Source organism: Gouania willdenowi, chromosome 4, assembly GCF_900634775.1.
Source record: "Gouania willdenowi chromosome 4, fGouWil2.1, whole genome shotgun sequence".
Taxonomy (NCBI): Eukaryota; Metazoa; Chordata; class Actinopteri; order Blenniiformes; family Gobiesocidae; genus Gouania; species Gouania willdenowi.
Genome location: NC_041047.1, coordinates 42,982,095 through 43,008,242, shown reverse-complemented (window position 1 = coordinate 43,008,242; position 26,148 = coordinate 42,982,095). Strand labels below are relative to the sequence as shown.

Here is a 26,148-nt window from a genome sequence, read left to right as displayed (position 1 = left end):
CTAAATGTGAACGGATTCTTATTGACATTGGTTTACTACAAGCCAAGCTTCTGATTGCACTGAACTGGAAAAGCTGTAGGGCTCCCAGTATTGGTCAATGGGCCAAACAGATGTTGACAATTCTACCACTGGAACAGATTACATATCTTCTGAAAGGGAAAAGTGACTTGTTTGAATCCATATGGAGGCCATTTATCACCTACGTGGAACGTTTGAATCCATCCGAGGATCGTAATGAGGACTCATGAGACTAATCGGACTTGGGACTATACCTTTTGAGTTTTATATTCATTTTTTTAGTTACCCTTTGTTTTTGTTTTTTTCTTGGAAATATGGATGTCTCTGTACACTCCTGTAACATGACATTCTTTTTGAAGAAGCAGAAGCACGAGTGTGTGTCTGGGAGGTTGTACTGTTGTTGTGTGTTGTAAAGCAAAAAATAATAAAGACATTGTTGGAAAAAGAAAAATATTGTAGTGAAACTCTCGGTGGGGGGAATTTCCCTGCCTCCTGGCACATGGAGGAGCTTCCGTAAGTTCACCCCAGTCTATGGTTTACTCACAGTCAAAGCAAATGGCTGCCGACTCATGCTGCGTTTCACCAAACTCGGACCTCTGTATTTTCTAGTTGAACATTCCCATCGCCAAAATTAAAGCGTTCCAGACGCAGCAACGAAGGAGTAAGTAAGAAAGACGGCTGACCGGGATCGTATTTACATTAAAGACACTAATGTTTGTGTGATTTAAAGTATGATGATTCTGAATAGCAATTTTTGCCCATCAAAGCAAGGCTACATAATGTAGCAAATTTCAACAACAAGGATTTCAAAGGGATTCAAGTAAGGCATTAAAACATTACACAGGGCACAAAAAAGAAACAAATAAATAGAATATAATAAGGTCATGAAAAAGAACCACTTTAAATGCATTTGGTAGCACTTTATAACAGCACGTGTCTTACTAGGGAAGACATGGGCTGTATTATAAAGGGCTACTATTGCATGGTAAAATCACAAAAACAGCTCATTTAAAATGATATGGAAATCATATTGATACAGCCTATGTTACTGTGTTCCACAACAGTGGTGAGTAACCCGTAAACAACGTAACTATTGTATGTTATTTCCTGATGTTTTTTGGCATTAAAAAATGCTTTTATTTAACGTTTTACCGCCTCCAATTTTGTGTGACATCAGTACTGATTCCCGAAGAAGTCTGGGTACTTATTTTTAACTTTACGACTTTACCAAGTAGGATCAGGTGGCGTTTCAAATCACTTTTTCACGTAGGAGGAAGAAAAATTCCAAGTTTTGAGTTGCCTGGAACACAGCGTCAGAGTTAGTGACAGCTGTCAATGCTTATAGGTGCCGTGAGAAGGAGCACTTTGTTCTGGATGAGCTCTACCCACCTATCTGTCCCTGATCCAGAATACGTATTTACTGTCTTATCTTACTTTAACATTTTTTCATTAAAGTTGAATTCATGTCAATTCAAACCCAGCCTTTGTGTATTAATTATTGTGTTGTATTGTATTAATTTATTAATTAAATTAAATTAATATTAAATGTGAAAATACTGTCCTTGAAAACGCTTTGCTGGGAAAATATAGTAAAAGTATCAGGAAAATTAGTTTTTGGTGAACATGTTCAATATGGTATATAAAGCACTGGACGAAGTATGATCTTTATAGTCATTACAAGAATAGAAAAAAGCCTAAATATGTCTGTATGATACGTTTTGGTAAGCATGGATAATTCTACATTTGTCTAATTTTTGGGATAGTTTTATATTTTCATACCTGACGTGCAGAGCAACAACCAAACTAGGGAATGTCTGTGAACAACAGCACAACAAAACTAAAGATAAAGGTAAAGATCGGTGGGTAATGAATCATTGAAAGGAAACCAAATTATTTAAAAGTATTTAACTGAGTTTTTGTTGCTTCAATTCTAAATCTGCTGCTCGACGCTCCAGTATGTGGCGGTAATGTACGCGTTGTGTTTCTGCCAACCGCGATAAAACGCCACAGAAGAAGAAAAAGCAGCCGCAGAAATAGATATTTCCTGTATTACATAGAAAAGAATCAATACATGAAAACTAGGTTTAATCAAAAAGTATGTAAATGACACATCAGCTGCATTCTACATGTCTGAACGTTCATCACATCGACCTGTAGGCGGATGATCACCTGCTACCACGGTCACCAGTTAAAACACTACACCGGACGTGTTTTCTGGTCAACCATCGAGCCATGATGGATCTCTGTGGGAGAACAACAGCAGATGGTGACAAACTACAGGATGATGCTTTCAACACCAAAGTTCACCTCCACACTCCAGGTTTGCTCTGTTTACTGTAAACTCTCACATTTGAACCTCATTGGTTTTACTTTATTGCTTATGACTGAGCTTTTACTGTTGATTTGTGCACGTCTTGTGTAGCCAAGTGTTTTAAAATCTTACATTGCTGATTTAAAAATAATCATCATTTATAGTATAACATTGTGTTATCATTGTAAACAGTTTGCATTGACTTGGAAGGAGAATTTATCACAAATATGTTTGATAATGTTAGTTTAATGCAGTGATTCTGAACGGCTATGACTCCCTATCCTAAAATTAGGGATGATAATTCATTTACCAAAAAAAACTGAATGAGGCAGTTTGAGCTATTTTTATATCACACTGTGGCAAACCTCTTTAATGAGAGACTAAAATGTTTAACAGATGGTGATACTAAAGAGGGAAATGTTCTTTTATTATCTAATGTATTCAATAACAAAGAACATATCTGATCATCTTCACAACACCAGCGTTTTTACTCACAACCTTTAACATTAAATGATCCTAAAGTGGATTTTTAAAAAATAAATTATCTACAGTAAATAATAATAATGCCGGTACATTTTTTCTAATTACCTTTTGAAAACGCTTTGCAAAGAGGAAAAGTAAGTATTTACTGCCCTCTAGTGTTGAACATGTGATAGGACGACGTTTAGTTAAAAATAAATGCACAAAAGGGAGCTGCAAAGAAAGCCTGAAATGTGTTTCCAGTTAAACAGATGCTTGTTTATGTGCCTTGTAGGAACATAATGTAATAATGGATCATAACGTAATAACATAATTTATTAAAGTATGACAGGTTTAGGCAACTCCAGTCCTCGAGGGCCGTAATCCTGAGACTTTTAGGCTACGTTCACACTGCAAGCTTTAATGCTCAATTCGGATTTTTTTGCTCAGATCTGATTTTTTGTTTGTCCGTTCACTTTACCATTTAAAATGTGACCTGTATCAGCGGCTGCGAACTGACCCACGTGCGCATTGACTCGTTCATCTCAAAGTCCGACAGACATCAGGTATTTATATCAGAGCCTGACCTGAAAGCGACAGTTAAAACCTATTATTTTCATTATTCAAATGTCATATTTACATTTGTTTTAGTGGGAAGCATTGCTTTTATTAACAAACAACTGTTAATAGAATAGAGTAAAGTTTATTACCATATGCACGTGCCAAAAAAGAACAGGTACAATGGAATTCTTGTGCATGTCCCAGAGTCAGATTAAAATAACAAATACAAACAACAACAAATCAGCCAAGACAGTGTAAGTAAAGGTGCAAACAAGGAAAGGACATACGTATACTCAACAAAAAGATAAATAAATAAATACAACCTAAGTTTAATTTACATATTGAACATAGGTAAAATTGTCCAGCATGGGGATTCATTTCTCAATGAAAGAATGCTGTGGTATCTGCCCTCTATAATGTCCTGTGCCACGAGCCTGACAGTATGTGGGAATAAGCTGTTGTGGAAGCGGAACAGAACAGATCAGCGCACATCAAACACACACAGGTGTGCATGAGACTGTGGTTCTATTTACACAATCTATGTATCAAATAGAAAAGCACTTGGATGGCGCAGACCTCTGCCAAGCAGCTCAAGCTCAGCCAACATGCTCCAGTCACAGTAAACTCAGGATTACCATGACTACCTGTCAACATTGAGCTGAGTCTGAGAGAACCTATGACATTATCACAAGTTCCACAGTGTGGATGGGAAAATGAATGGGATATATCTATATATTTTATGTTGGTAGCCAGAACATCACCAAAATGTAATCAGCTGTTCCTTGTCCCATTTTTTAATTTTTCTGAAAATTTCATCTAAATCCGTTCATAACTTTTCAAGTTATCTCGCTAACTGACAAAATGACAGACAGACAGACAAATGGAGGGTCAAATATAACCTTACTGCTTTTCACTCCGCTTCTGCGCTTCACTCTTGGCGGAGGTAAATATAAGGATTATTTATGTTCTTGTGCAGAAAAAGGATTGATTCGACAGTGGATGCTTCAACCCTGTCCCTCTCTGCTTCAAAGGACAGCTCACAGCTTTTTTATTCTTTATTTTACTCAGCTGGTACTAATGACGTCAACGTATCAAATGCGCATTAAATCGGCCTTGGCCGTTCACACTGAGGTTGCATTGAAAAAGATCCGATCTGTATCTGATTAAGGACCATGTGGGAAAGTGGTCTAAATCTGATTTGAAAAAATCAAAATATGGGTCAGATTTGAGTGTTTACACAAAATCTGGTCACTTGACTCCCAAAAAATTAGATTTTGGCCACATTTGCCTGCAGTGTGAACACAACCTTAGATGTCTACCTGCTCCAGCACACCTGGTTGAAACCAACGTGTTGTCATCAAGATCTGCAGAAGCATGATAATGAGCCATTCATTTGATTCAGATGTGTTGGAGCAGGGATGCAACTAAGAGCCTCAGGAATCCAGTGTGAGTCTGAGTTCACATCAGTCTGAGATCGGTTATGAGCATGCGCACTACCGGAAAATGAGTTTATGCTACTTCCGCTTAGCTTTTTCTACTTCCGCCGTGCTGAGATAAAAAAATTCATTTCAAAGCTAAGGTTCAACGCTAATGATATTTGACGAGTGCTGAATGGCTCCTTTTCAGTTTTTATTATTACATGTATTGAGTTTGTATTAAAAATGTGTTTTATAATTTACTCAATGCAGTTTTTATTATTATTACTTGTGTTCTGTTTGGATAAAAATAAAGCACATGTTGGAGAAAAAATGATTATAATATACATTGCAGTAAAAAAACAGTTAACCTAATGTAACTTTATTTTTTTAAATCAGTATAACCCAGTACGGGTACATCTCAGTACGTAGCAGTCACGTACTGAGATTTTAAGAGGAACTCAGTACGATGTGAACTTGGAGGATTGGAGTTGCCAACCCCTGCATTCTGAGCCCAAACTGATTTCGCTCGTAATGTAACAATGGCTGATACTGTGACAAAAGTGTTGCATTAACACCTTTTTTAACATTTATCATTCCTGCAGGTTGGAAGCGCATAAGAATCACATACTTTCTGCTAAAAGGTGGCTGTGCATTAATTCCATAATGGCCACACCTGCACACACATGACTACTAGAATTCACTTACTGGTAGAGGTTTGTGTACATAAACAGGAAAATTTAACTTTTTTGTGTCAGGCACCCATTTTTGTTTTCGGTCACAGAGGCACAGGTTTCTGTGGGTAGGTATTAAAACTTCTGATTATTGTGTTTAAAGTTCTAGTTTAGGAAAAATATTGTTGAGAAAGTGTGTCATAAAAGTGGATAAGAAATCCATAGCATATCTTTCAGTTAACATGGATGACATCAACAACTTGTGGAAAAAAAAGCAGGCATCTAAAGCATTGAGCTAAGTCTTAAAACAGAATATAAGGTGAATAGTTTGATTTGACAAATATATTAATTGAACTTTTGAGTTCACAAAAAGTTCCTCTGCAGTTTTCAAAAGCCCATAACAACTATCATCAATGCCACCTAGTGGCTGATAATAAAATGTAAGAATGCGCCTACTAATAAATAATAGGCTAGTTAGGTTAACTGATTTAGTTTATTGATGTGCTAAAACATAACTTCTGCTTTATTTACATCTTCATTTGAGAGGTAACTTATGCAATTTATTACTATTATTGAATTATTTAAAGTTGTATATAACAAGTGTGAGTGTAATAAATTATGTGAATAATGTAGACAACACTCATGGTCCTGGTTCTCTTCAGGGTTGCCTGCTGGTGGTGTTGATGGCGTGCTCTGTAAAGGAGAATCCGCTCATGGACTGCAGCTCCAGGATCATCTCCTCATAAAGAAGGAAGAAGAAGAACTCTGGGAAAGTCGGGAGGAAAAGCAGGAGATGAATATCATGGCTTTTATTGTGAAGAGTGAAGATGAAGAGGAGGCAGCTCAGTTTTCTCAGGTAAACTGGAGACAAACTGAGGAGAACATGGAAGGAGAACCTGCAACTTGCCACTCAGCTAAAGTAATGAAAGTAGAAACGAATGTGGATATTAGTGAAGGCCCAGAAGCTGCAAAGAACTCTGATCCAAACAGTTCTACACAAGACACCGATGGAGAAGTAACTTCTGAGACTGAAGTCAGTGATGATGATGATGATGATGATGATGATGAAGAAGAAGGTTGGCAAGAACCTTTGTCCGAGACTGAATCTGAAGGTGGAGACATTGACATCAATTGTACAAAGTGGAAAACATGTGAATCCATTAAAAACACTGATATGGAATGTAATATTTCACCAGAATCCATCAATTTTTCTAAATCTGGTCGACAAGTTCACACAAAGGAAAATACAACACTGGATTCAGAGAAATCATCTCCCTGTGTGGGTGGTGAGAAGAAAAATACAGACCCTCCCACTAGTGAGAAACAGTTTGGTTGTGATGTTTGTGGTAAGAGATTTAACTGCAAAAAGACCCTGAAAGGTCACATGATGATCCACACTGGAGAGAAACCCTTTGGTTGTGACATTTGTGGGAAACGCTTCAATAGCAGAACAGACCTGAAGCGACACATGAGAGTTCACACTGGAGAGAAACCCTTTGGATGTGAGGTTTGTAGTAAACATTTTAGTAGCTCAACACTTCTGAAGAATCACATGATCAACCACACAGGGGAGAAACCTTTTGGCTGTGAGGTTTGTGGTCAACGTTTTGCTACAAAAGCACATCTGAAAGAGCATCTGAAGATTCACACAGGAGAGAAACCCTTTCAATGTGACGTTTGTAGCAAAGGTTTTAACAGCAAAACGCACCTGAAGCGACACATGGTTGTTCACTCAGGAGAGAAACCCTTTAGTTGTGATGTGTGTACTAAACGTTTTCGGCAGAAGACGCATCTGAAGAATCACATGTTGATCCACACAGGAGAGAAACCCTTTAAATGTTATGTTTGTAGAAAAGAATTTAACAGCAAAACTAATTTGAACTTGCACATGAGAATCCATACTGGGGAAAAACCATTTGGTTGTGATTTTTGTGGCCACAGATTTTCTCAGAAGGCAAGTGTAATAGCTCATATGAGAGTTCATACAGGTGAGAAACCATTTGGATGTGAAGTGTGTGGGAAAAGGTTCAGATTTCGAGCACATTTAAGCAGGCATACAAGAGTTCATATGGTTTAGAATGCTAAGAAATGGAGCCTTTAATTTTAAAGTGGATGAAATTAGAAAAGAAATGCATGGTTTGCATTACTGCCAACAAAGACCCCTTTGTGTTGTTGAATATTTATTAGGGGGTGTAACGTTTCATCTATTAAAACAATGCATCGATTTACATTTCTATTGATCTGTGCTCTGCAAGTTGGCCTTCCGGATGACACATATTGATCTAACAATTTTTTTTTTCTTAAAGGTAATCAATTGATTGTATTGATACAAGGAAATGACACGTGTTTTTAAAGCACTTTTAATTATAAAGACAACACTTGATTCAGACAACAAAACATAGCATGGTGGGGAAATTGATCAATCCACCTTTGGTGTAGAATGTGTGGAAATACTTTGGCTTTTACACAGACGGAGACATTCTAAAGGACTAATGCACCATGAGATTTTTCCATCCAGGCACGTCAGCTCTGCAGAAGCCACAGGCATCGCCATCATCAATTTTATTCTATTATTTGTTTGTTGAAGAAACAAGCAGAAGAGTCAGTTATATGTGAGCAGAAAAGTTAACATCCTGTTAATTTAAACTAAAGTGTTGGTTGGATTCTATTTAAATATTAATACATTTGCCATTACATTTTGTTTACTTGTTTAGCTCCATATTTCATTTACAGATGATTCTCTTACAAGAAATGATAATCTAGCAAACGTATCTAACCCAATGCGCCAAAGCAATTGCTCCCCATTGTTAAAATATGATTTAACTGTCTTTGAAAATCTGAGAACAGTATGACTGGCCACACCCAGGTTTGATTACCACTATGATTCTTGAATCAAGCAATCACTGAAATAGAACCTGTCAGACAAATTGGAGTTGGCTACAAGATCCAAAAAAGAAAAAGGATCCAAAGAAGGTCAAGAACAAATGAGAAGCAAATTGATTGAAATCTATCAGCTGGAAAAAGGTTACAAAGCCATTTCCAAGGCTTTGGGACTACAGCAAACCATGTTTAGAGCCATTATCCACAAATGAAGAAAAATGGGAGCAGTAGTGAACCTTCCCATAATTGGTCGACCAACCAACATAACTTCAAGAGTGCAATGACAACTTATCCAGGAGGTCACAAATGAGAACGCGAGCCAAAGAATTGCTGGCCTCAGTCTAGGTTTAGTGTTATGACTCAACCATAAGGCAAAATGGCATCCATGGGAGAGTTCTAAGGTGAAAACCACTGCTGACAAAAAAGAACACTAAGGCTTTTCTCACATTAGCCAACATTTGATGATCCCCAAGAAATTTTTTGTGGACCGACGAGACAAAAATGTAACTTCTCGGAAGTTGTGAGGCTTGTTAAAACACCACTTTTGTGAAAAAGAACATCATAGCAACAATCAAGCATCGTGGTGGCAGTTATTATCTGGGGGTGCTTCACTGCTTGAGGTCCTGGATAACTTTAGGCTCAAGCTCTCTTAGGTTGTGCAGCAGGAAAACAATCCAAAACAGACCAGCAAATCTACCTCTGAATGGTTGAAATAAAACCAAATGAAGTTTTGGGAATTGCCTGGTCAAAGTCTGGAATTCTGTCCAATGGAGATGCTGTAATGTGACTGTGAACAGAAAGTTCAGGCTTAGAAACCCTAAAATAAGGCATTCTGCAAAGAGGAGTGGGACATGAAGACTTGTCATCACTTATTTCAGTTATTGCTGCAAAGGGGGACACCACCACCAACTATTAGGTTCAGGGGGCAATTACTCTTTTGGGTCAGATGGATTTGGATTTTCCCCTTAATAAATAAAACATCATTCAGAAACTGCTGCATAATATATTGAGTTGGTTGACTTCATGAGATATTAAAATTGGTTTGATAATCCAGAACATTTAAGTGCAATAAATATGCAAAACAATCAGGAATTGACTTCACTGTATTTCAGTCACTCTGGTTGAATTATTATTTTGGTTAAAAACATTTTAGCCAAAAAAATAATTCAACCAGTGTCTTTTTTGTAAAAAAAAATACTGAATCATTTTGGATCAAATCGTGATACAAATCAAATTGTTACACCCCCAATATTTATCAATGAATGCAATTTTAAATATATGAAGTTTTCTAAAATAGTCAAAACCTTATGAAAACATAACTCTCATACAACTGACTAATTAAGTTATGTATTGAAAGATTTGTCTTTTTTTACCCTAGAAATATGTTTTAAGATATTCAGTGGTTGGTGGATCCACACATTGTGGTTTCAGATCTAAGGTTGAATATTCCCGACTGTTTCTTTACATTGTAAAGCTGTGGAATCACAGATCGAGCTGCACTGTATCTTTACCCATTGTTGTGTTTCTCTTCCAAGGCCTGAATGTGGCTGAATTGCAGTTATTTCTCTTTGATAGAACATTGTGATGTGTTCATTCCAGCATTTAAAGGCTATTGATTTACAGTTATTGGAAAGAAATGGTCAAGTTTGTACATTTTTAACAAATGTGCTTTTTCTTATTTGTCTTTGTTGTTTACAGACAGTAACGGAGGACTTAATACTAAATAGGTGTGTTTGAGATAATAAATATAAATTCAGGTTAGTTTGAGGTTGTTCATGTAAACACAGTCAAATATAACCAAACATTCTCAAAATTATTGAGAATAAATTAAAGATGTACTCTAACTCTTCTAAATGTTTCCTGTTTTTTTTCTGCAGGTGCAACATGGATCATTCTTTCCTTCATCACTGTCTTATACCTTCCTCACATTACTAATTCTACAGCCACCATCATTTTACCTAAGCTTCACACTTGTCACCAGACTGGCTTGAGTACACAACACAATAAGCACAATATACACAACTACAACTTCACATCTCACGCTCACTTTAAAATAATCAACTCTTACCCACCCTTTCCATTTACCACCTCGAGTCTCTCCTCCCTGTTCCCTTCCCCCTCACCTAGGTGTAACACTGCCCTCTCTTTTTACATCCTCCCTTTAATAAAGTATTTCTTACCCATCCTTAGGGAGGGCTGGTGATGGTCACAATTATGCAATAAAATACATTCATTTATTTAATTGCAGTAACAAAACATCCATTGCTGTGTTAAAAAAAAAAAAAATTGCACTTCTTGTCGTGTTGACCTTTGACAGCATGTGCCGACAAGGTAAAAAATAATAAAAGAACCTCATCTGGACAATAACATTTTTAGTTTAAGCACCACTTCACAGTGGGGATGATGCAAACAGGGCCATGCGCAGCTTTTGATATTAGTCCAAAAAGTTGGATTTGAGCTTAATCTGAACAGACCTCTTATGGCTTTGTTGTTCTCTTCCATAAATGAGTGATGGAGTGTTGGACTGAGTTTTTCTAGGGTCACATTCTTCCACCTGAGCCATGAATCTCTGCAGCTCCTCTGATTATTCTACCCGGGAATGATGCACATATCCGAGCACTTTTGTAAAGCCAATGGCTGGGAGAATCAGTATTAAAGCTTCCTACTCCTGTATTTTCTCTATTTACCTCATTTTTTTTTTTTTTTACTTTTGTAGTTGTTTTGACAAGTGTTTGATTTTTTGAAAAGTGCTTATACATGAAATATATCGTTATTAGTGATGATAAAGCAAGATTTCCGAGTGTGAAAAGGACAGTATGAATTCTCTCTTTGAAAAGGTACATTTACGAGGTCCACCATTCACTAACCGGGTTCATGATTATTTGCTATTATTTTACAAACTAGTACAGTGCTCATTGGAAGCATGCATTCATGTGGCGGCTTAAGCAGTCAATTATGGCCAAATGAGTGTGTTTGAAGGTTGGATGTACAAAGAGGTGTACATACTCTGTAGTGTTATAAAGTGGTTTATTTGCTGGTGCAAAGTAAAAAAATACCGTGTGCGTTTCCCCTGGTTTAATTCTATGGGACATGTGCATGATAAATGTGTTGTTCTATTTTTAACTCATTTTTATATTTTTTTTTGTTTGGTGTATTTTTCTGTTATGTATGTTTTTTGGAGTCATTGTGTGTATTTTTGTGCATTTCTGTTGTCATATTGTATACAAATAATTTTGTTTTGTGTATTTTGAGTAATTTTTATATTTTTGTTGTCTGGTGTATTTTTCTGTAATGTATGTTTTTTGGAGTCATTTTGTGTTTTTGGAGCCTTTTTGTATATTTTTGTGCATTTCTGTTGTCGTGTACTTTTTGTATAAATGTTTAGTTTTTTTTTTTTACTCATTTATTACATTTTTACTATGAATACCTTATGTGTGTGTGTGTGACTCCATCTCTTACGTGGGTTCTCTCTCACACAGAAGCACGCGCATCAGCCACGCGCATGCACATACTTCGTCAGTTTGTCTCACGCATTCGCCAACAACTTCCAGAAACTATTTCAACTTCTGGGAACTCTTTCGTTATCTCAACTCTCTCTCTATAAATGGCTCTGTGTGCATTCAGCATGTACATCCAAGGTGCGCATTTAGTTTTATAGCACGTGGTGAAAATATCAGCGTTTATATTGCCGTATTGATCAAATGTTACCAGTATGTGGCACATACTCCTGAACCACAAGTACCCTGGGCTGGAAATTTCAGTTTTAAGAATTTCCTTGCACACTCATCCCTTCATGAAATTATTGTTTATTTTAAAACAGAAAAAGTAGTAGCAAAAATAAGTGTTTAGTTGCATTAGTTTCTTTAGCTGTACAACAATGGAGAGTCCAGTCACTCAGAGAAAGGTCCGGATGCATTCGTGGTTCTGATTATAGAAAGCTCTTAGTTGTGCGAGGCCTGCTGCATGACGACCGAACACAAGCTCAACAACTGCAGGTACTCATCTGCGCCGTCTGCCAGACACTTATCCACAACCTGAGTAAAAACACACAGGAGCAAGTGCTACATCAGTCTGAAGGACATTGATTTAAAAAGAAAATGATCATCCCTTTCAAATGAAATGATGTAGGATTTCAAAGGTACTTTACAGGTAAACATTGCCTTTTTAAAAAGAAAAAAATCTTTCACTTGATGAAAGATGATTACATTTTTTCCACATTTGTTTCATTTACAGTACTTGTTATGTGTCATGTTTTAAGCAACGCAGCATAAGTAGTATGGGGGGTGTGCATTGCCATAATCTGATGATACAATACAGGATTTGCATGTTACGATACAATGTACTGCAATATACCCTGATACTAAATGGTATGATATACGTTGCAATATCAATAATTACAAATTTCACCTTTACAAAAACATGATTAAAAACAAGTCAATTTGGACATTTCTTGGATCGATACGATAATCACTCTGTGAAATATTGCGATATATTGCCAAACTGATTTTTTTCTTAGAACCTTAATAAGTAGACATCGTAGCCAACAGTTTGTTGCATAGGGAGAAATCCTCTTTCCAAGCAGGATGATCATTACGACAGCATAAGTATCATTTAAACATTTCTACGCACTTCCTGTTTACATTCGCAATAAGAAACATAAATTAAAATGATGTCAAAGGGAATCACAACTATTTGTCAGCACTCAACAGTTAGAATAGTAACACACACTGGGCGGACAGTCAACACAGTGAATGATAGCTTTGGCAAAGTGTAAAGTTTGTCAGTCAATGAAGATTCAGACTCTGATCCTTCCACTCACTCTCATGCTGTTTTTTTATTCCTCACCCCTCGTGTTCCTACCTTCAGAGTCTGCTCTTCCTATTACTGGAATGTGTGTGTGTGTTTTTGTGGAAAGCAAGCCCAATGTAGCCTTATAATGAAAGGTTTTAGAAGTTACAATTTCTGTGCAATAACAATGTAGCGTGTCATGTACAAATTCTCAAGATTAATTACCATCAGATTAGTTAGTTGGACTCAATTCACCTCTAGTATGTATGTACATATGACGTGATGTGTAAATGCGAGTTTATTGGTTGTTGTGATTCATTTTATGTGTTGAGATAATCCTTTGTACCATGATGATTTCATTAATTTGTATTGGATATATCATTTGACAACAGAATTTGTGTTGGTCTATCACTTATAATCCCAGTTAAATCCATTTGTGGTTTTATTGAGACCAAAATGTGTAAATTATATGAACTCTAGTCAGCCACAGTAGCTTTGAAAGGAAACATCATTCCTCCAAACAAACTAAAAGTTCTTACTGCCATCTTCTCTGTGATAACAGACTTCTGCTTGTCGTTAAGATCACTTTCAATGATGGAGTCATGGAGCTGACTCAGAACTTGGGTTGCAGCGAAACCTTCATCCACCAAGTCCTGATGGAGAAGAAAAACCCAGAACAAGAGAGACGAGGATCGCCATCAGTACTCATCATACTTTATTTCCAAAAAAAAAAAAAAAAAAAAAAAAAAAAAAAAAAAAAAAAAAATACTTTATTTCCAACTCAACTGTTTTTATTGGTTGAGTTTTAAAAAAACCAATGGACACCAAACAATGGCTTTCACTTACCCTGACTGCCACTTCTAGTTTCTCAAAGGTTCCTTTGAAGCAGATTTGGAGCAAGTCGTGGACCATCTTGGAAGGGACCACCTGTGAGAGAGTTTGGATGCAGTGAGCTCTTTGCTGGGCTCACTTTAAACACTGGGACCACTGGGACTAGAGCTACAACTAATGATTATTTTTGCAGTTGACAAATCTTTTATTTTTTTGATTAGTCATGATTATTTTTCCGTTCTATATATATTTTGGACTGCTTTTTCAGTGCACCTGCGTAAATCCTTCCTGTGAATGTGTCCTTAAGGACACATTCAATAAGGCTTATTGTAATGACACCATGTTTTAAAGAGGAGAATTAAAACATAAAATGTGTATTTGTAGTCTAGTTGTTATATTTAAAACATAAAATATAATTGAAATCACAATAAAATTATGAATAAATTAAATATGACAAACTTAAAGTTTAGGCGGTCTTGAACAAAGTAGTAGTAGTAAACAAAGACTGTAAATAAGTAACTTTAAAAAGCTGGAGCTAACCTGCCTGTAGGTTGTGGAGGTAATGAGGTTTAAACCAATCACAGAGCTGCTTTTACTTAAAGGTACAGTCTGCAACTCTTATAAAAGTGACTTTTTGTCATATTAGCTAAAGCTGTCACTATGTAAGGACAGCTTTACATCAAACTAGTAGTTTGTGTGTAAAAAAAAAAAAAGGCTCATTGAGTCCCGCCCCCTGCTGCTCCTGCAGCCTTTGGCAGATTGCCAGAATGCACCGCGACCGAGCAAAAAGAACCAGTCAGAGCCAGGATTGTGTTTGATGGACTGTCTGACAGCTGTTGCTCACAGGCCCCACCCCTTTCCCGGGCTGGAGGGCCGTCTTTTTTTACAGTGTTTGGTCTGGAGGAGTAGAAGATGGAATTGGTGACTTTTCTGCTTGCAAGGTAATTACTGCTGCTTGATTTACATTATGTTTGATTTGTAATTGTTACACTAGAACTCTTTAGTGCATGGGTTTTTTTTGTGTGTGCACGCAGCAGCCTCCGTTTGGGTGCTGTAAGTGATACTGTGTTGTTGCTGCTGCTAGAATCTGGTGTGTGCACATTGAGAAAGTGAAGCGTTGCAGTAATATGTTTTTAACAGAGCATGTTATATTACTGTGATGTTGCTGTTGGGCTACATTAGCTTGTTAGCTCCTCTGAGGGAGGGACTTTGGAAAGTTTGGGAGGAGGGCAAGAGAGCAGCGGGGAGGGAGGGGGAGAGAGGGATCTGAGAGTTGCGGACTGCACCTTTAATTCAAGTCCATGAAATAAAATAATATCTTGTTTGAAAGTATCCTTAAAAATTAAGAAATGTCTAATTAATATTATCCAAATCATAGATAATAAATTAAAGAGGTTTATTGTTCAGAATAAACACTAGTATCAGCAGAAAATATGTAAAGTAAAAGTATGTACGTCACTAACTAACTGATGAAAGCCGTGAAAAAACATGCTTTCAGACGTACACACAAACCTAATACTTATTATTATTAGTACCTATTTCAATCACAGACTGTCACTAACAAACATTTGCATGTGATTAAAAATGAAAGATTGGGTAAATATCAGCGGTTGTGATGTCACTCCTCTCTGGGTTCGTGTACAAACCGCCCCGAACAGAACCGCTGTAGTTCTCTTTGGGGGGTCCCTCCCTCTCTCCGTGTATATCTGTCGCACTTTAATGATTGAGAGCTGAACTTCAAAGTTTACACCTAAGTTTTTCACTGTTTAGTTTTCAGTGAAAAGTACTGAAGCTTTAGAAACTTTAGGTCGCGTAAAGCTCCTTCAGTTTCTTCCTCTCTCCTCCATTCTTCTTCTTCGCGGTTTACTTGCACAAAGTTGGTGTTGCAACACTGCCCCTAGCAGTCAATGTGAGCTACTGGGACGTGGCCCAGGGCTGGATTTAATCATTCATTTATGAATTTAAACGACACGTCGACGATACAAAATCTACATCAACAAATTTTTGTTGTCGACATTATCGATTATGTCGACTAATCATTGCAGCCTTAACTGAGACTCACCCCAGCTATTTCAATCACCACTCGCTCACTGATTTCCTTCTCGACATTGAGGCGTGCGGCACTCTGGAGGAAGGTGATGGCTTTCCTCAGGTCTCCCTCAGACACCTGCACCAGTGCTGCTATGCTCTAAAGAGAAGAAGATGATGCTTTTAGTATGAATCACACACAATGGCCCTAATCTATTAGCGTACGATGTGCTTCGATCAAATTCACGCAAGCTCTGGCATTAATCAACTCCGACGTGATCGTACGGTACGATCAGATCTCACGTCTGATCTGACCTCGTGTACGCAAACCCGAGTGTGTGGATCTGTGCTGCAGCACAGCAAAATGTGACAGAGTCTGAAATTTAAGTATTAAACAAGCCTCAGCTGTCATTTGAGCATAAGTAGACCCACTTTCAGAACAGACCAAAATGAATTATTTAAAGAAAATAAAATTAATTTTTGAAAGCCCACGTTATTACTGATACCACTGTTTTTGCTTTCCTTCAACAGAATACTTGACAAACACACTGATAAACCCAGCTGCTACCGGACTGGAGTGCATAAGCAAGAGAACGCTGTTGTATACGAACAGAGGAAGTGTGTGATGTTATTTTAAGGAAGTGTCTATTGATACAGAAACATATTATAAGCCCCAGGGACTATAGGTACGTGTCAGGATGGCTGAGTGGTCTAAGACACCTGACTCAAGAATTCTTCTTTCTGCTGCCATGGGTTCGAATCCCACTTTTGTCATATTTTTTTTTCATATAAACATGGCAAATTCTACCTTTAAAAATACATATATGAAAAAAATTAACATTTTACAGTATTTCCTGGGTTAGGGTTATGGATAGGGCTAAAATAAAAGGGTTAGCGGGGTAGCTAAAAATAAATATGCGCTAAAATAAAACTGACGGAACTTTAAGTCACGTGGTGCACCCATCAATAGCCACGGCCTTATTTTAACCTGTTTGGTACAACATTGCGTAGGTGAATGGAGCAATGTCTTATTACCAGCGCTGTGCGAGGATCCAAAGCTGAACCAGTGTCTGCTCAGCCTCCACTGAAGCTTTTTAAAGGATTTGTTCATTTATTTTAATGTGTTTTTTATTGCTTCCAACATGTGGACAACTGAGGCCAATAAACAACATATGTCGCTGTCTCTCCAGGATATCTGCCCTGATATGAGGTTTGATCGGTGTGTAGTGCACACTGGGGGGGAGAGAGGGCTCACGCTAGCAAGCCTGACTCCTGTGTCAAGTGTCTCAATCAAAAAGCAGTTTAGGCTGTGGATAAGTAACATTTCATCCAAACCATTATTAGGTATTGGTTAAGTTAGTTATTGACAATTTAATACAAATCTCAGCCTGAGTCCACACCAACAAAGAAACACTGTTCACTTCCTCCGTTATTCTCTTCCACAGAGCGTTTAAACGAGCTCCTTTAATTCCACTCTTCTTCACCTCAGCTTTGAAGTTGCTGATTTTCAGCTCAAAAACATTTCTATCTTTGCTAGTGTTTGTTTAACCTCATGGGCGGGGACTCCGAACCTGGAATATTTAAGGGCATAACATGTTAATGACGATCAATGTTTCATAAAGTCCCACGTTGGTCCTGTTGTACGACAACGCGACATCACATTTGCACGCGTTTTCATGCAAGGTCATGAGGGCCAATGTTTTATAATGAATGGGAAATGGGACACATTCATTCACCAACACATATTCCATGTGTAGACTTTCTCATTAAAGTTTACATGAACATGGAAGACTTTGTAATCATCTGTAAAGTAAATTATTTGATGTAATTTTAGATCTTTGAACTGTGTTTTTTCTCCTACCTCTTTGGAGTATTTCAGATTCTCTTTCTCACAGATATCCAATAACCGCTTTTCTTGAATCTGATTAGCCAGAGGTTTAAAGCGAAACTTGGAGCATCTGGAGGTCAGCGGCTCAATGATCCTGAACAAAGGTGGTAACGCAGGCGTCAGATTCCATCACAGTGAGCTGAGGGAACATTTAGAGGAGACCACCGACCTGCTGATGTAGTTACAGATGAGGCAGAAGCGTGTGGTACGAGACTCCTTCTCCATGGTCCGTCTGAGAGCGGCCTGAGCTGGAGCCGTCATGGAGTCCGCCTCATCCAGGATGATGATTTTGAAAGGTGGACAAGGCTTCCCGCTAATTAGGAAAACAAAGCAGAGCAACAACAGCTCAGCTTTGAGACAATAGAGAAGGGTTTCAGCCACTGACAGAAGCTTTACTGGGAGGAATCCCAAGATGTTTCCAGGCCACACCAGAAATAAACATTTGTCCAGTGAGTCCTGGTTGGCTCTGAGGTCTGCTCCCAGCCTCAATTCCTACGGCTATTATTTATTACCTCTGCCAAGGAGCTCATATTTTTTTTATTTATTTGTCTTTTTGCAGAATTACGTCAAAAGTACTTCACGGATTTTAACAAAAATGTTAAGCAGTGATATACCTTACACTAGTGTTTCTCAAATGGGGGTACGCGACTGCACTACAGGGGGTACTTGAGAGAGAGACTGAGGAAAATTAACAAATGAAAGCATTAAAAATCTGGGGTTTCATAATATTCATTTTTAATATTTCATTTTCAAAATGACAATCACGCTGAATACTACCCACAACACGACAAAAAGAACACGCAAAATAAGATGATATATAATAATGAATAATAAAAAGAACAACCAAACAACACCACAATACACAAAATGACACCAAAAACACACACTAAGAGAGAAAAATACTTATTACTAGCAACACGCAAAACAACAACAAACACACTAAATGAGAAACCGTAAATTATAAGAACTACAGAAATAAATCTATTTAGGAGACATAAATACTGTTTTATTCCACTTATTTATAAAGTTAAATTCTTTAAAATGTGTGTCATTACTCATTCACTCCATCATTATGCACATTTATGAATAAATATAATTAATGACAATAGTAAACTCCATTTACCATATTAAATTGAGCATGTTTGGCACAATTTCATGAAGTTTAATAACCTGTAATGACATCTGAATATGGAAATTTGTAAACTGACACAGAAATTTGTAAACTCTGAAACCGATTTGGGGAAATTTTGAAAGGGAAAATTGGAGGCTTTGTTTCAGATTCAACAGAAAATTCTACAATGAAACAGAAGAGGTAGACAAACGAGAATTCCTACATACTGTAAAATAATCTCCCATCTTAATCCTCACCATCAACTCAGAGAATTACAGCCCAACTCAGACCAAGCACTGAGATTAGAAATTAAAGGTTGTGTTTTCAGCCAAAATAACTCTTATCTTTCAGGGACTGTTAAGATGATATTCACTGATCAAATATCCAAATATGATATAAATATGCACTGGCACCTCATTTCACCTCCTGGACTTCACTGCCATCTAGTGAGTGTTTGATGTTACTACAGCTTCAATATTTGGATTTGGATGTTACTCACACCACAAACTGCAGGTCTATCAAATTCTTTGATTAAGATGTTTTTTAAGTTTAGATTACATTTTGGGAGGTAAAAAACACGAGGCATATGATTGGTCGTTTAGGTGTCCAAATAGTACAGCTCTTTGTCTTTTAACTAAAACCTCGGTGCCTAAAGTCTGTGTAAAGCAAATTCAGCCATTTTATTCTAAACACATTAAATAGGTCATAAATGCATTTCCTTAAAACATGTAAAAAGCCATTCAACCATTTATTATTTAACTGTGGAGCAAGGCTTCACAAACTGTGTTTCAAATTTCTGTGTTCAGAAATCATATCCGCGTTATGTAACCATCATTAGCATAAATCCGACCCTGCTGCTGAAGCACACCAAACTTCGGTGCCTAGACAAAAACAAACCACATATTTAGACTCCGGAGGACCAGACCTTTCCCCTGACTCCTCTTTTGGCATGATCTGAGCACTTTTGGAAAACCATTGGTAGAAGCACTATCGACGCTGGAGCCGCTTTCACACTGCTCTCTCCCATAGACAGTACACGAAGGCGGCAGCCTTCCTGCGCGTGGGTGTGGTTCCAGCGTCTAACTGACACACCCCCAGCATTTCAGAGCAGAGAAAAGTGCTTGTTTTTCCATGACTTTGAGACCAATTTTTTCAAATTTGGCTCAGTGGTCAATGACATTGCTGTGGTGTGACAAACTCATAACACAAATATATATCTGCTTTACACAGATTTTAAGTTGTTTACATTTGGCAAAGTTGTTGTAAAGATGTAAATAAGTGTGACATCATTCTGCCTACAAACATTAGGAGAGTAATTTACAATGCGTAATATAGAAAATATTTGTAATATACATTGAGTTTTATTCTTTAAAACTTTACAATCATACACACAGAACTGACTCACTCTTGCCGAGTCCCAGCCGCAGTGAGCTGAGCAAAGTTCTTGACCTTTTCTCTGACGACCTGGATGCCTCTCTCGTCTGAGGCGTTGAGCTCCAGCACCCTCTGTTTGTACAGTTCTGGCCTGAAAAACATCAACAGTGCAGAAGTTTTTGTTCAAGAAGCCCCATGACCCAAATAAGGATGTAGTAACTCATTTCAAAGCTAGCTTACAAAGGTTTCTAGCTGCTGGTAAACCTGAATGACCCACCCATAGAGCTCTCTGGCAGCAGCTAGGATGGTTGATGTCTTTCCTGTTCCAGGGGGGCCGTAGAAGAGCAAGTTAGGAAGCTGGAAAAAAAAAAAAAAACTTGATTGAGGCTGTATTGCTCATTCAAATTTATTATAACATTCAGGACTGAATTATTTACCACAATAATATTTGCTGGGAAAAAAACCCCAAAAACTGTAACTTAAAGAGTTTATAGACCCAGGGGTGCACAAAGCATTTTTGGTGTGGTGCTGTGCTTCAATACGGGGTGGTTGGGGGTGAGATGAGTGAACAACGTTACATTTTAGTTTGAATTGAACAAAATATTAGAGGTGTCTCGATCCGATATTGATATCAGGTATTGGTCCAATATCAGCCAGAAAACAAATATCGGATTTTATCGGACTGCATCTAAAATCTCCAATATATTATATTTATAAAATTGTAGAATACTGTAGATATTATGTTGAAGGTTAAAATGTATGGAACCATTTGGTTCATAATAAATAGGTCAGTTTTTCTCATACATAATCACCTACTGTTGCTGACTAGTGTTCTCTGTTTGAGTAACATCACATGATCAAATCTTTTCTAACATTCCACACTGTAAGATAAGTAATAAAAGTATGTATGATTTGTGCTGATATTGTATCGGAAACTCGAGGCTGCAATATCGGTATCATATCAGAAGTGGAAAAATATTGAGACAACCCTACTAAATATGACTAGAAGCAGAACAACAATGTGTGTTTTCTAAAATAAAAATCACAGGACATGAAGCTTTCTGGTGAAAGGAGTGAAAACTAAATGTAGAAATATCTGAAAATCAAATGAAATTACGATGTAGCTTTTTAAGCCCTTACAACAGTTACTGTTTTAAAGCACTGTTATCCTACAGGACCTCATCATGAACATCACTGCACTATTTCCTGCTGCTCTCTGCTGTTAGAATGCTAATCAAAACATGAAGTATTTAGAACCTGTTTGTGCTGATCATTTCATATCCTGTTTGTTATTTGTTTAAAGTCAGCTGATTTTATGCACACACTTCTGCTGTGGTTCAGAGCTAGAATGTAGTCCTGCATGTGCTCCCCTGTAAATGTAAACCAGCCTGAGAGGTAAATTCCTTTAATGCATTTTTTGTGATTGTGTCCATTTCTACCAAGAGCAGAAAATTACATAATGATCAACTCACATCCGCTCCTTCCAGAGACTTCTTCAGCACAGCAACGACTTCTTCCTGAAAAGCCACCTCATCCACACACTTTGGCCTGCTACAGTTAGCAAAGAGAGAGCCTGTTAATCACCGTGTCCACCACACACACTTAGCTTGTTGTCTACGGCCCAATTTGGGGTGCCATTTACATTTATCCATCATCTTTTAAAATGCTATTACTCTAACGTGCTGTGCATATTAATCATCGTCTACATTTACCATTGGAATTTGGTAACCTATCATTCATTATCTTTATTTTTTCTAAAATGTAGTGACTCCAATTTTCTGTGATCACAGAAAATAGAAAATTTACGTTTTGAAATGAAAAATGCAATCTGAAGCAGGGTAGTTTTTTTCCTCAATTTACTTAAAATAAGGCCCTAGCAGACAAGGAAATGCCTCACATGCATGTTTGTTGTTTTGGGACAAAATAATACCTTTACTCACTATTTTTCCTGGATAACAGGAGACTAAATATAGAACAAGTCGCAAACAAATTCAGCTCATTATCTCTTTCAAACCCTTGCGTTATGTGTAACAGTTTAACTCGTAATCATTATCCCAAGACAAAACAATGAATGCTGAGCTTCATCTGAAGTGTGTTTTTATTGTATTGGTTCAGATTATTATGACTGCATTCAAATCAGAAAAGGCTCTGATACAAAGATAGGTTTAGCTGAACTGGTGACATGTCACGACAGAAACATTACACCACCAATGCACGGGATTTAAAAAAACATGGGGGTGATTTAATAATGTTTTGGGATCATATCACACATTTTAATGGGCTCTAAAACAGATGGCTGAAGGTTAGCAGTGTGGCTAAAGGACATGCTAAGCTGGATTGATTTCAGCATTTTTCTCCCAGCTTTTATCAGTGATCTGAAGCATAAATATGAAATCCTATCCTATTCGTCATGTTCGGTATGATTTCAGGAAGTTTAATAGTCAGTGAAGTCATCGAAACAGAGAAAGATGATGAAATGAAAACAAAACGTTAAAGTATAACTTGACACGGAAAGAGGTGAACTCTGAAATAGAATTGAGGACATTTTGAAAAGAAGAATTGGAGTCCCTGATTATGTAACAAATATTCCAACATATAAAGTAAATGGAAAAGCATGCTCTTATAATTTATCTGCAAAATAGAAAAAGCTTTCAAATACATCCTGTTATTTTCAATGACACTTACTATTTTTCAACCCAAGGAACAGCCCGTGCTTTCTTCTCTGTGCTTGGCCCTGAAGGCGTCTTGTCCTTCTGAGACCTGCTCGTCTGAACAGTGGCTCCTTTCAAAAAGGCCTGCATGACTCCTGACACAAAAACAACATCCACAAACATAGAAAACCTTCAAGTTGGAGATTTTGGGCAATAATTTATGATGTCCGAGTTATTGGCTCAAGCAACATGTCATCATTACATTCACATTTTGTGTTTGATGAGTTTTTATTTTTGCAATATATATATATATATATATATATTTGTTTTCTAGTACTAGCACTCGTGCTGTGTTTATTTACCATTTAGGTTAGGCTTCTTTGTTTGTACCAAGAAGTAAAGTTGTTTTACACATAAGGATACGGCAGTCCAACATTAAACATACAAGAGCAACCTTACAGGACCAACATAGGGCATCAGAAGGATGGAATACATGACCAACACAATTAAAACTCTGAAAATTACAAGACAAATTCAATAAAAGCTTGATAAAACAGAGTCAATATAATTTTCTCAATGTGAAAACGGGACTGTTTCCTTACACACGCTAGTTGCTGGTGTCCCTCTTTACAAACCGCCTTACAGTTTTCAGTGAAGGTCTGTTTGGAGTCGATGACTGTCCCAGAGTAAATGTTTTCCAGACTATTGAATAGAGCTGGGTGTCAGGGCCAATTTTCCTGATTCGATTCAGATAAATAAGGTTTTGAATCGATTAATCACGATTCGATTTTGATTCAGTATTGATCTTTCACAATTTACTTGAATATTTATGAGATTGTTCCAAACTTCTGACTTAAGTTGGGCTGGCTTTAGGGTTGTGCATTGCCATGAATCTGACTATACGAAACACAATTTGCAATTCACGATACGATATATCCCAATATGTCCCGATTTGATATATCACGAGATCAATAATGACAAATTTCACCTTTACAAATAAAACATTTCATGACATACAAATGATTTTATTTTTTTTAAACTTATAAGAACAAGTAAATGGTAAAAAATAAGAGGTGTGTTTATTAAAGTGTCAACTTATATTTTTCAAAATACAGTTTAATGTTTGTTTCTGCAATAGATTCTGATTCTGTTAAGTTCTTAAATTCTTTATTAAAAAAGTAACCACATACAGTACATCTATAAAAGTGTCCAGTGTGTTTTATGAAAATAAAGCTAAAATGCATTGAGAAGTGAGGTAGTTTAACAAGGTCTGATAATGCATTCACTGACACATCAATCATTCAATCAATCTTTATTTGTATAGCGCCAAATCATAACCAATGGTATCTCAAGGCACTTTACAGTAGAGCAGTCTTAAGGACGGACTCTTCATTTTATGGATACACACATATGCATATATACGTATATACACATACATATGTATCCCACACCCAACATGAATTCATCATGGCGGCAAGGAAAACCTTCTGTTAAGCAGCAGGAACCTTGTGTGGATCCCATTCCTATGATGAACAGCCATCCACGTCATGCTGTGTTGGGTGTGTGCAGAGGAGAGGGTGGAGACAGAGCCGCTGAGACTCTGTAACTCCACACATAGTGACTGGGAGTTTATGTGCTATGGAGATGTTAGCAACATTAAATATTTTTTTCATTAAAAAAACAATTAGGACATTACTAGGATAATACCATAATTGCTCTGTGAAATATCACAATATATCACTGAATTGATATTTTCTTACGCCACTTCTCGTGTTGAGTAGAAGCAGTAATCAACTTTGCTAATGCCAAACTATAGTGTGAGTAAAAAACAAAAAAAAAATTATTTCAGCACCTATGAATCGATTTTGGAAAATTTCAATGACATCTATTTTTTTTTACTCAGCTTTACTATTGAATGCACCGCTGCTCTGTTACGTAGGCCGCACTCTATTGGCTGATGAGGGCGCCCTTGAAACTTTACAGCCAATCAGGATGGCCAGGTAGGCGGGCTGCTGTACTCCAGTACAAATTAACAGAGATTTCTCTGCGTATTCTTCAAAGTTTCCATCTCCACATGAAGTCACCTCCTCACTGCTCCATGTCTGCATATCAGTCCATTTACAACTTTGATGGTTCGTTTTTTTCTACTCGTTTTGATTTATACAATCACACAGTACAAATTACATCATAGAGTACAGTCAAAAGTGTCTTAATTTTTTCTCCATATTTCTGATATATATACACGTATAGCTTGTTTTAGAAGTCGCTGCTTTTACTTCTCAGAACAATGTGCTTGTTAATAAATGTGCTTGTGTGAATTTTTTCATCAGTAAATTTAACCCAGAATTGTCTTGCTGGTCAGACTTTGAGTTAAAAATATTAAGATTTATATCGTATATCACCATTTTGAGAAAAAATATCGAGATATGACTTTTGGTCTATATCGTCCAGCTATAAAATAGACCTTAAGGATTTTTGATACACTGATCATCCTTCAGAAAAAGACATAAGAGCAGATTACATCAGAAAGCTGTTTTTTAACATGTGCAGTCAAAGCTTCCTTGGAGACGAGTTGTGAACTTTTCTGACCAGATTTTTTACTTCCTTAGCCTGGACTGTTTGTGTCTAAACCCCCTGGACTGGACTTTGTTAGATAGAAAAAAGGAGAAAAAAGCCAACGTGCTTACAGCCAAGTTAAGCCTATTGATTAGTTTGGACTTCTTTGCTCGTTAAACGAACAGCTCGCGTGACTGACCACAACGTTTATCCTCAGTTTCCCACAGTGTCCTATGCTGAAAGCTGCTGTAACACATTGAGTTAGCTGCTTTAGCCTCTGCTGATGCATCAGATTGTGTACTTTTAATAAGGGATTCCACCTCAGCACACCAACACAAGATGCTCCTACAAAGTCGTAAATGATACATTCTTACCTGAAAGTACCGCAGTTAGAGATGCAGTCAAATCAGTAATTTGGTGTCTATCTTCTATGAAGAGAATGAAGAGCCCAGCTCACGCACAGCAACAGTTCCCGCTCTGACAGACGGATGATAACTTCCGGTGACGTCATTCTTTTTCTTCTTCTTCTTGTAGGGTTTATTTTTCGGTTTACAGACTCTACCGCCACCGCCAGTTACAGCGGAACTTCCTCTTCTTCCATGG

The 26,148-nt window shown here is 37.3% G+C and overlaps 2 protein-coding genes across 2 annotated transcripts; one reads left to right on the top strand and one right to left on the bottom strand.

The window, feature by feature from the left end:
• The first annotated feature begins 2,036 nt into the window (after positions 1-2,036).
• On the top strand, positions 2,037-9,600 carry LOC114461995 (zinc finger protein OZF-like). The gene is made up of 2 exons (XM_028444535.1): positions 2,037-2,338; positions 6,101-9,600. The coding sequence occupies exons 1-2, from the start codon at positions 2,251-2,253 to the stop codon at positions 7,513-7,515; spliced, it is 1,503 nt and encodes a 500-aa protein (XP_028300336.1). The 5' UTR covers positions 2,037-2,250; the 3' UTR covers positions 7,516-9,600.
• A 2,508-nt stretch (positions 9,601-12,108) lies between these two features.
• On the bottom strand, positions 12,109-26,148 carry rfc4 (replication factor C (activator 1) 4). The gene is made up of 11 exons (XM_028443442.1): positions 25,920-26,148; positions 23,024-23,144; positions 21,811-21,889; positions 20,616-20,695; positions 20,370-20,489; positions 18,023-18,166; positions 17,827-17,947; positions 16,000-16,125; positions 13,953-14,033; positions 13,646-13,759; positions 12,109-12,352 (listed from the first exon to the last, which is right to left on the bottom strand). The coding sequence occupies exons 2-11, from the start codon at positions 23,137-23,139 to the stop codon at positions 12,260-12,262; spliced, it is 1,074 nt and encodes a 357-aa protein (XP_028299243.1). The 5' UTR covers positions 23,140-23,144; positions 25,920-26,148; the 3' UTR covers positions 12,109-12,259.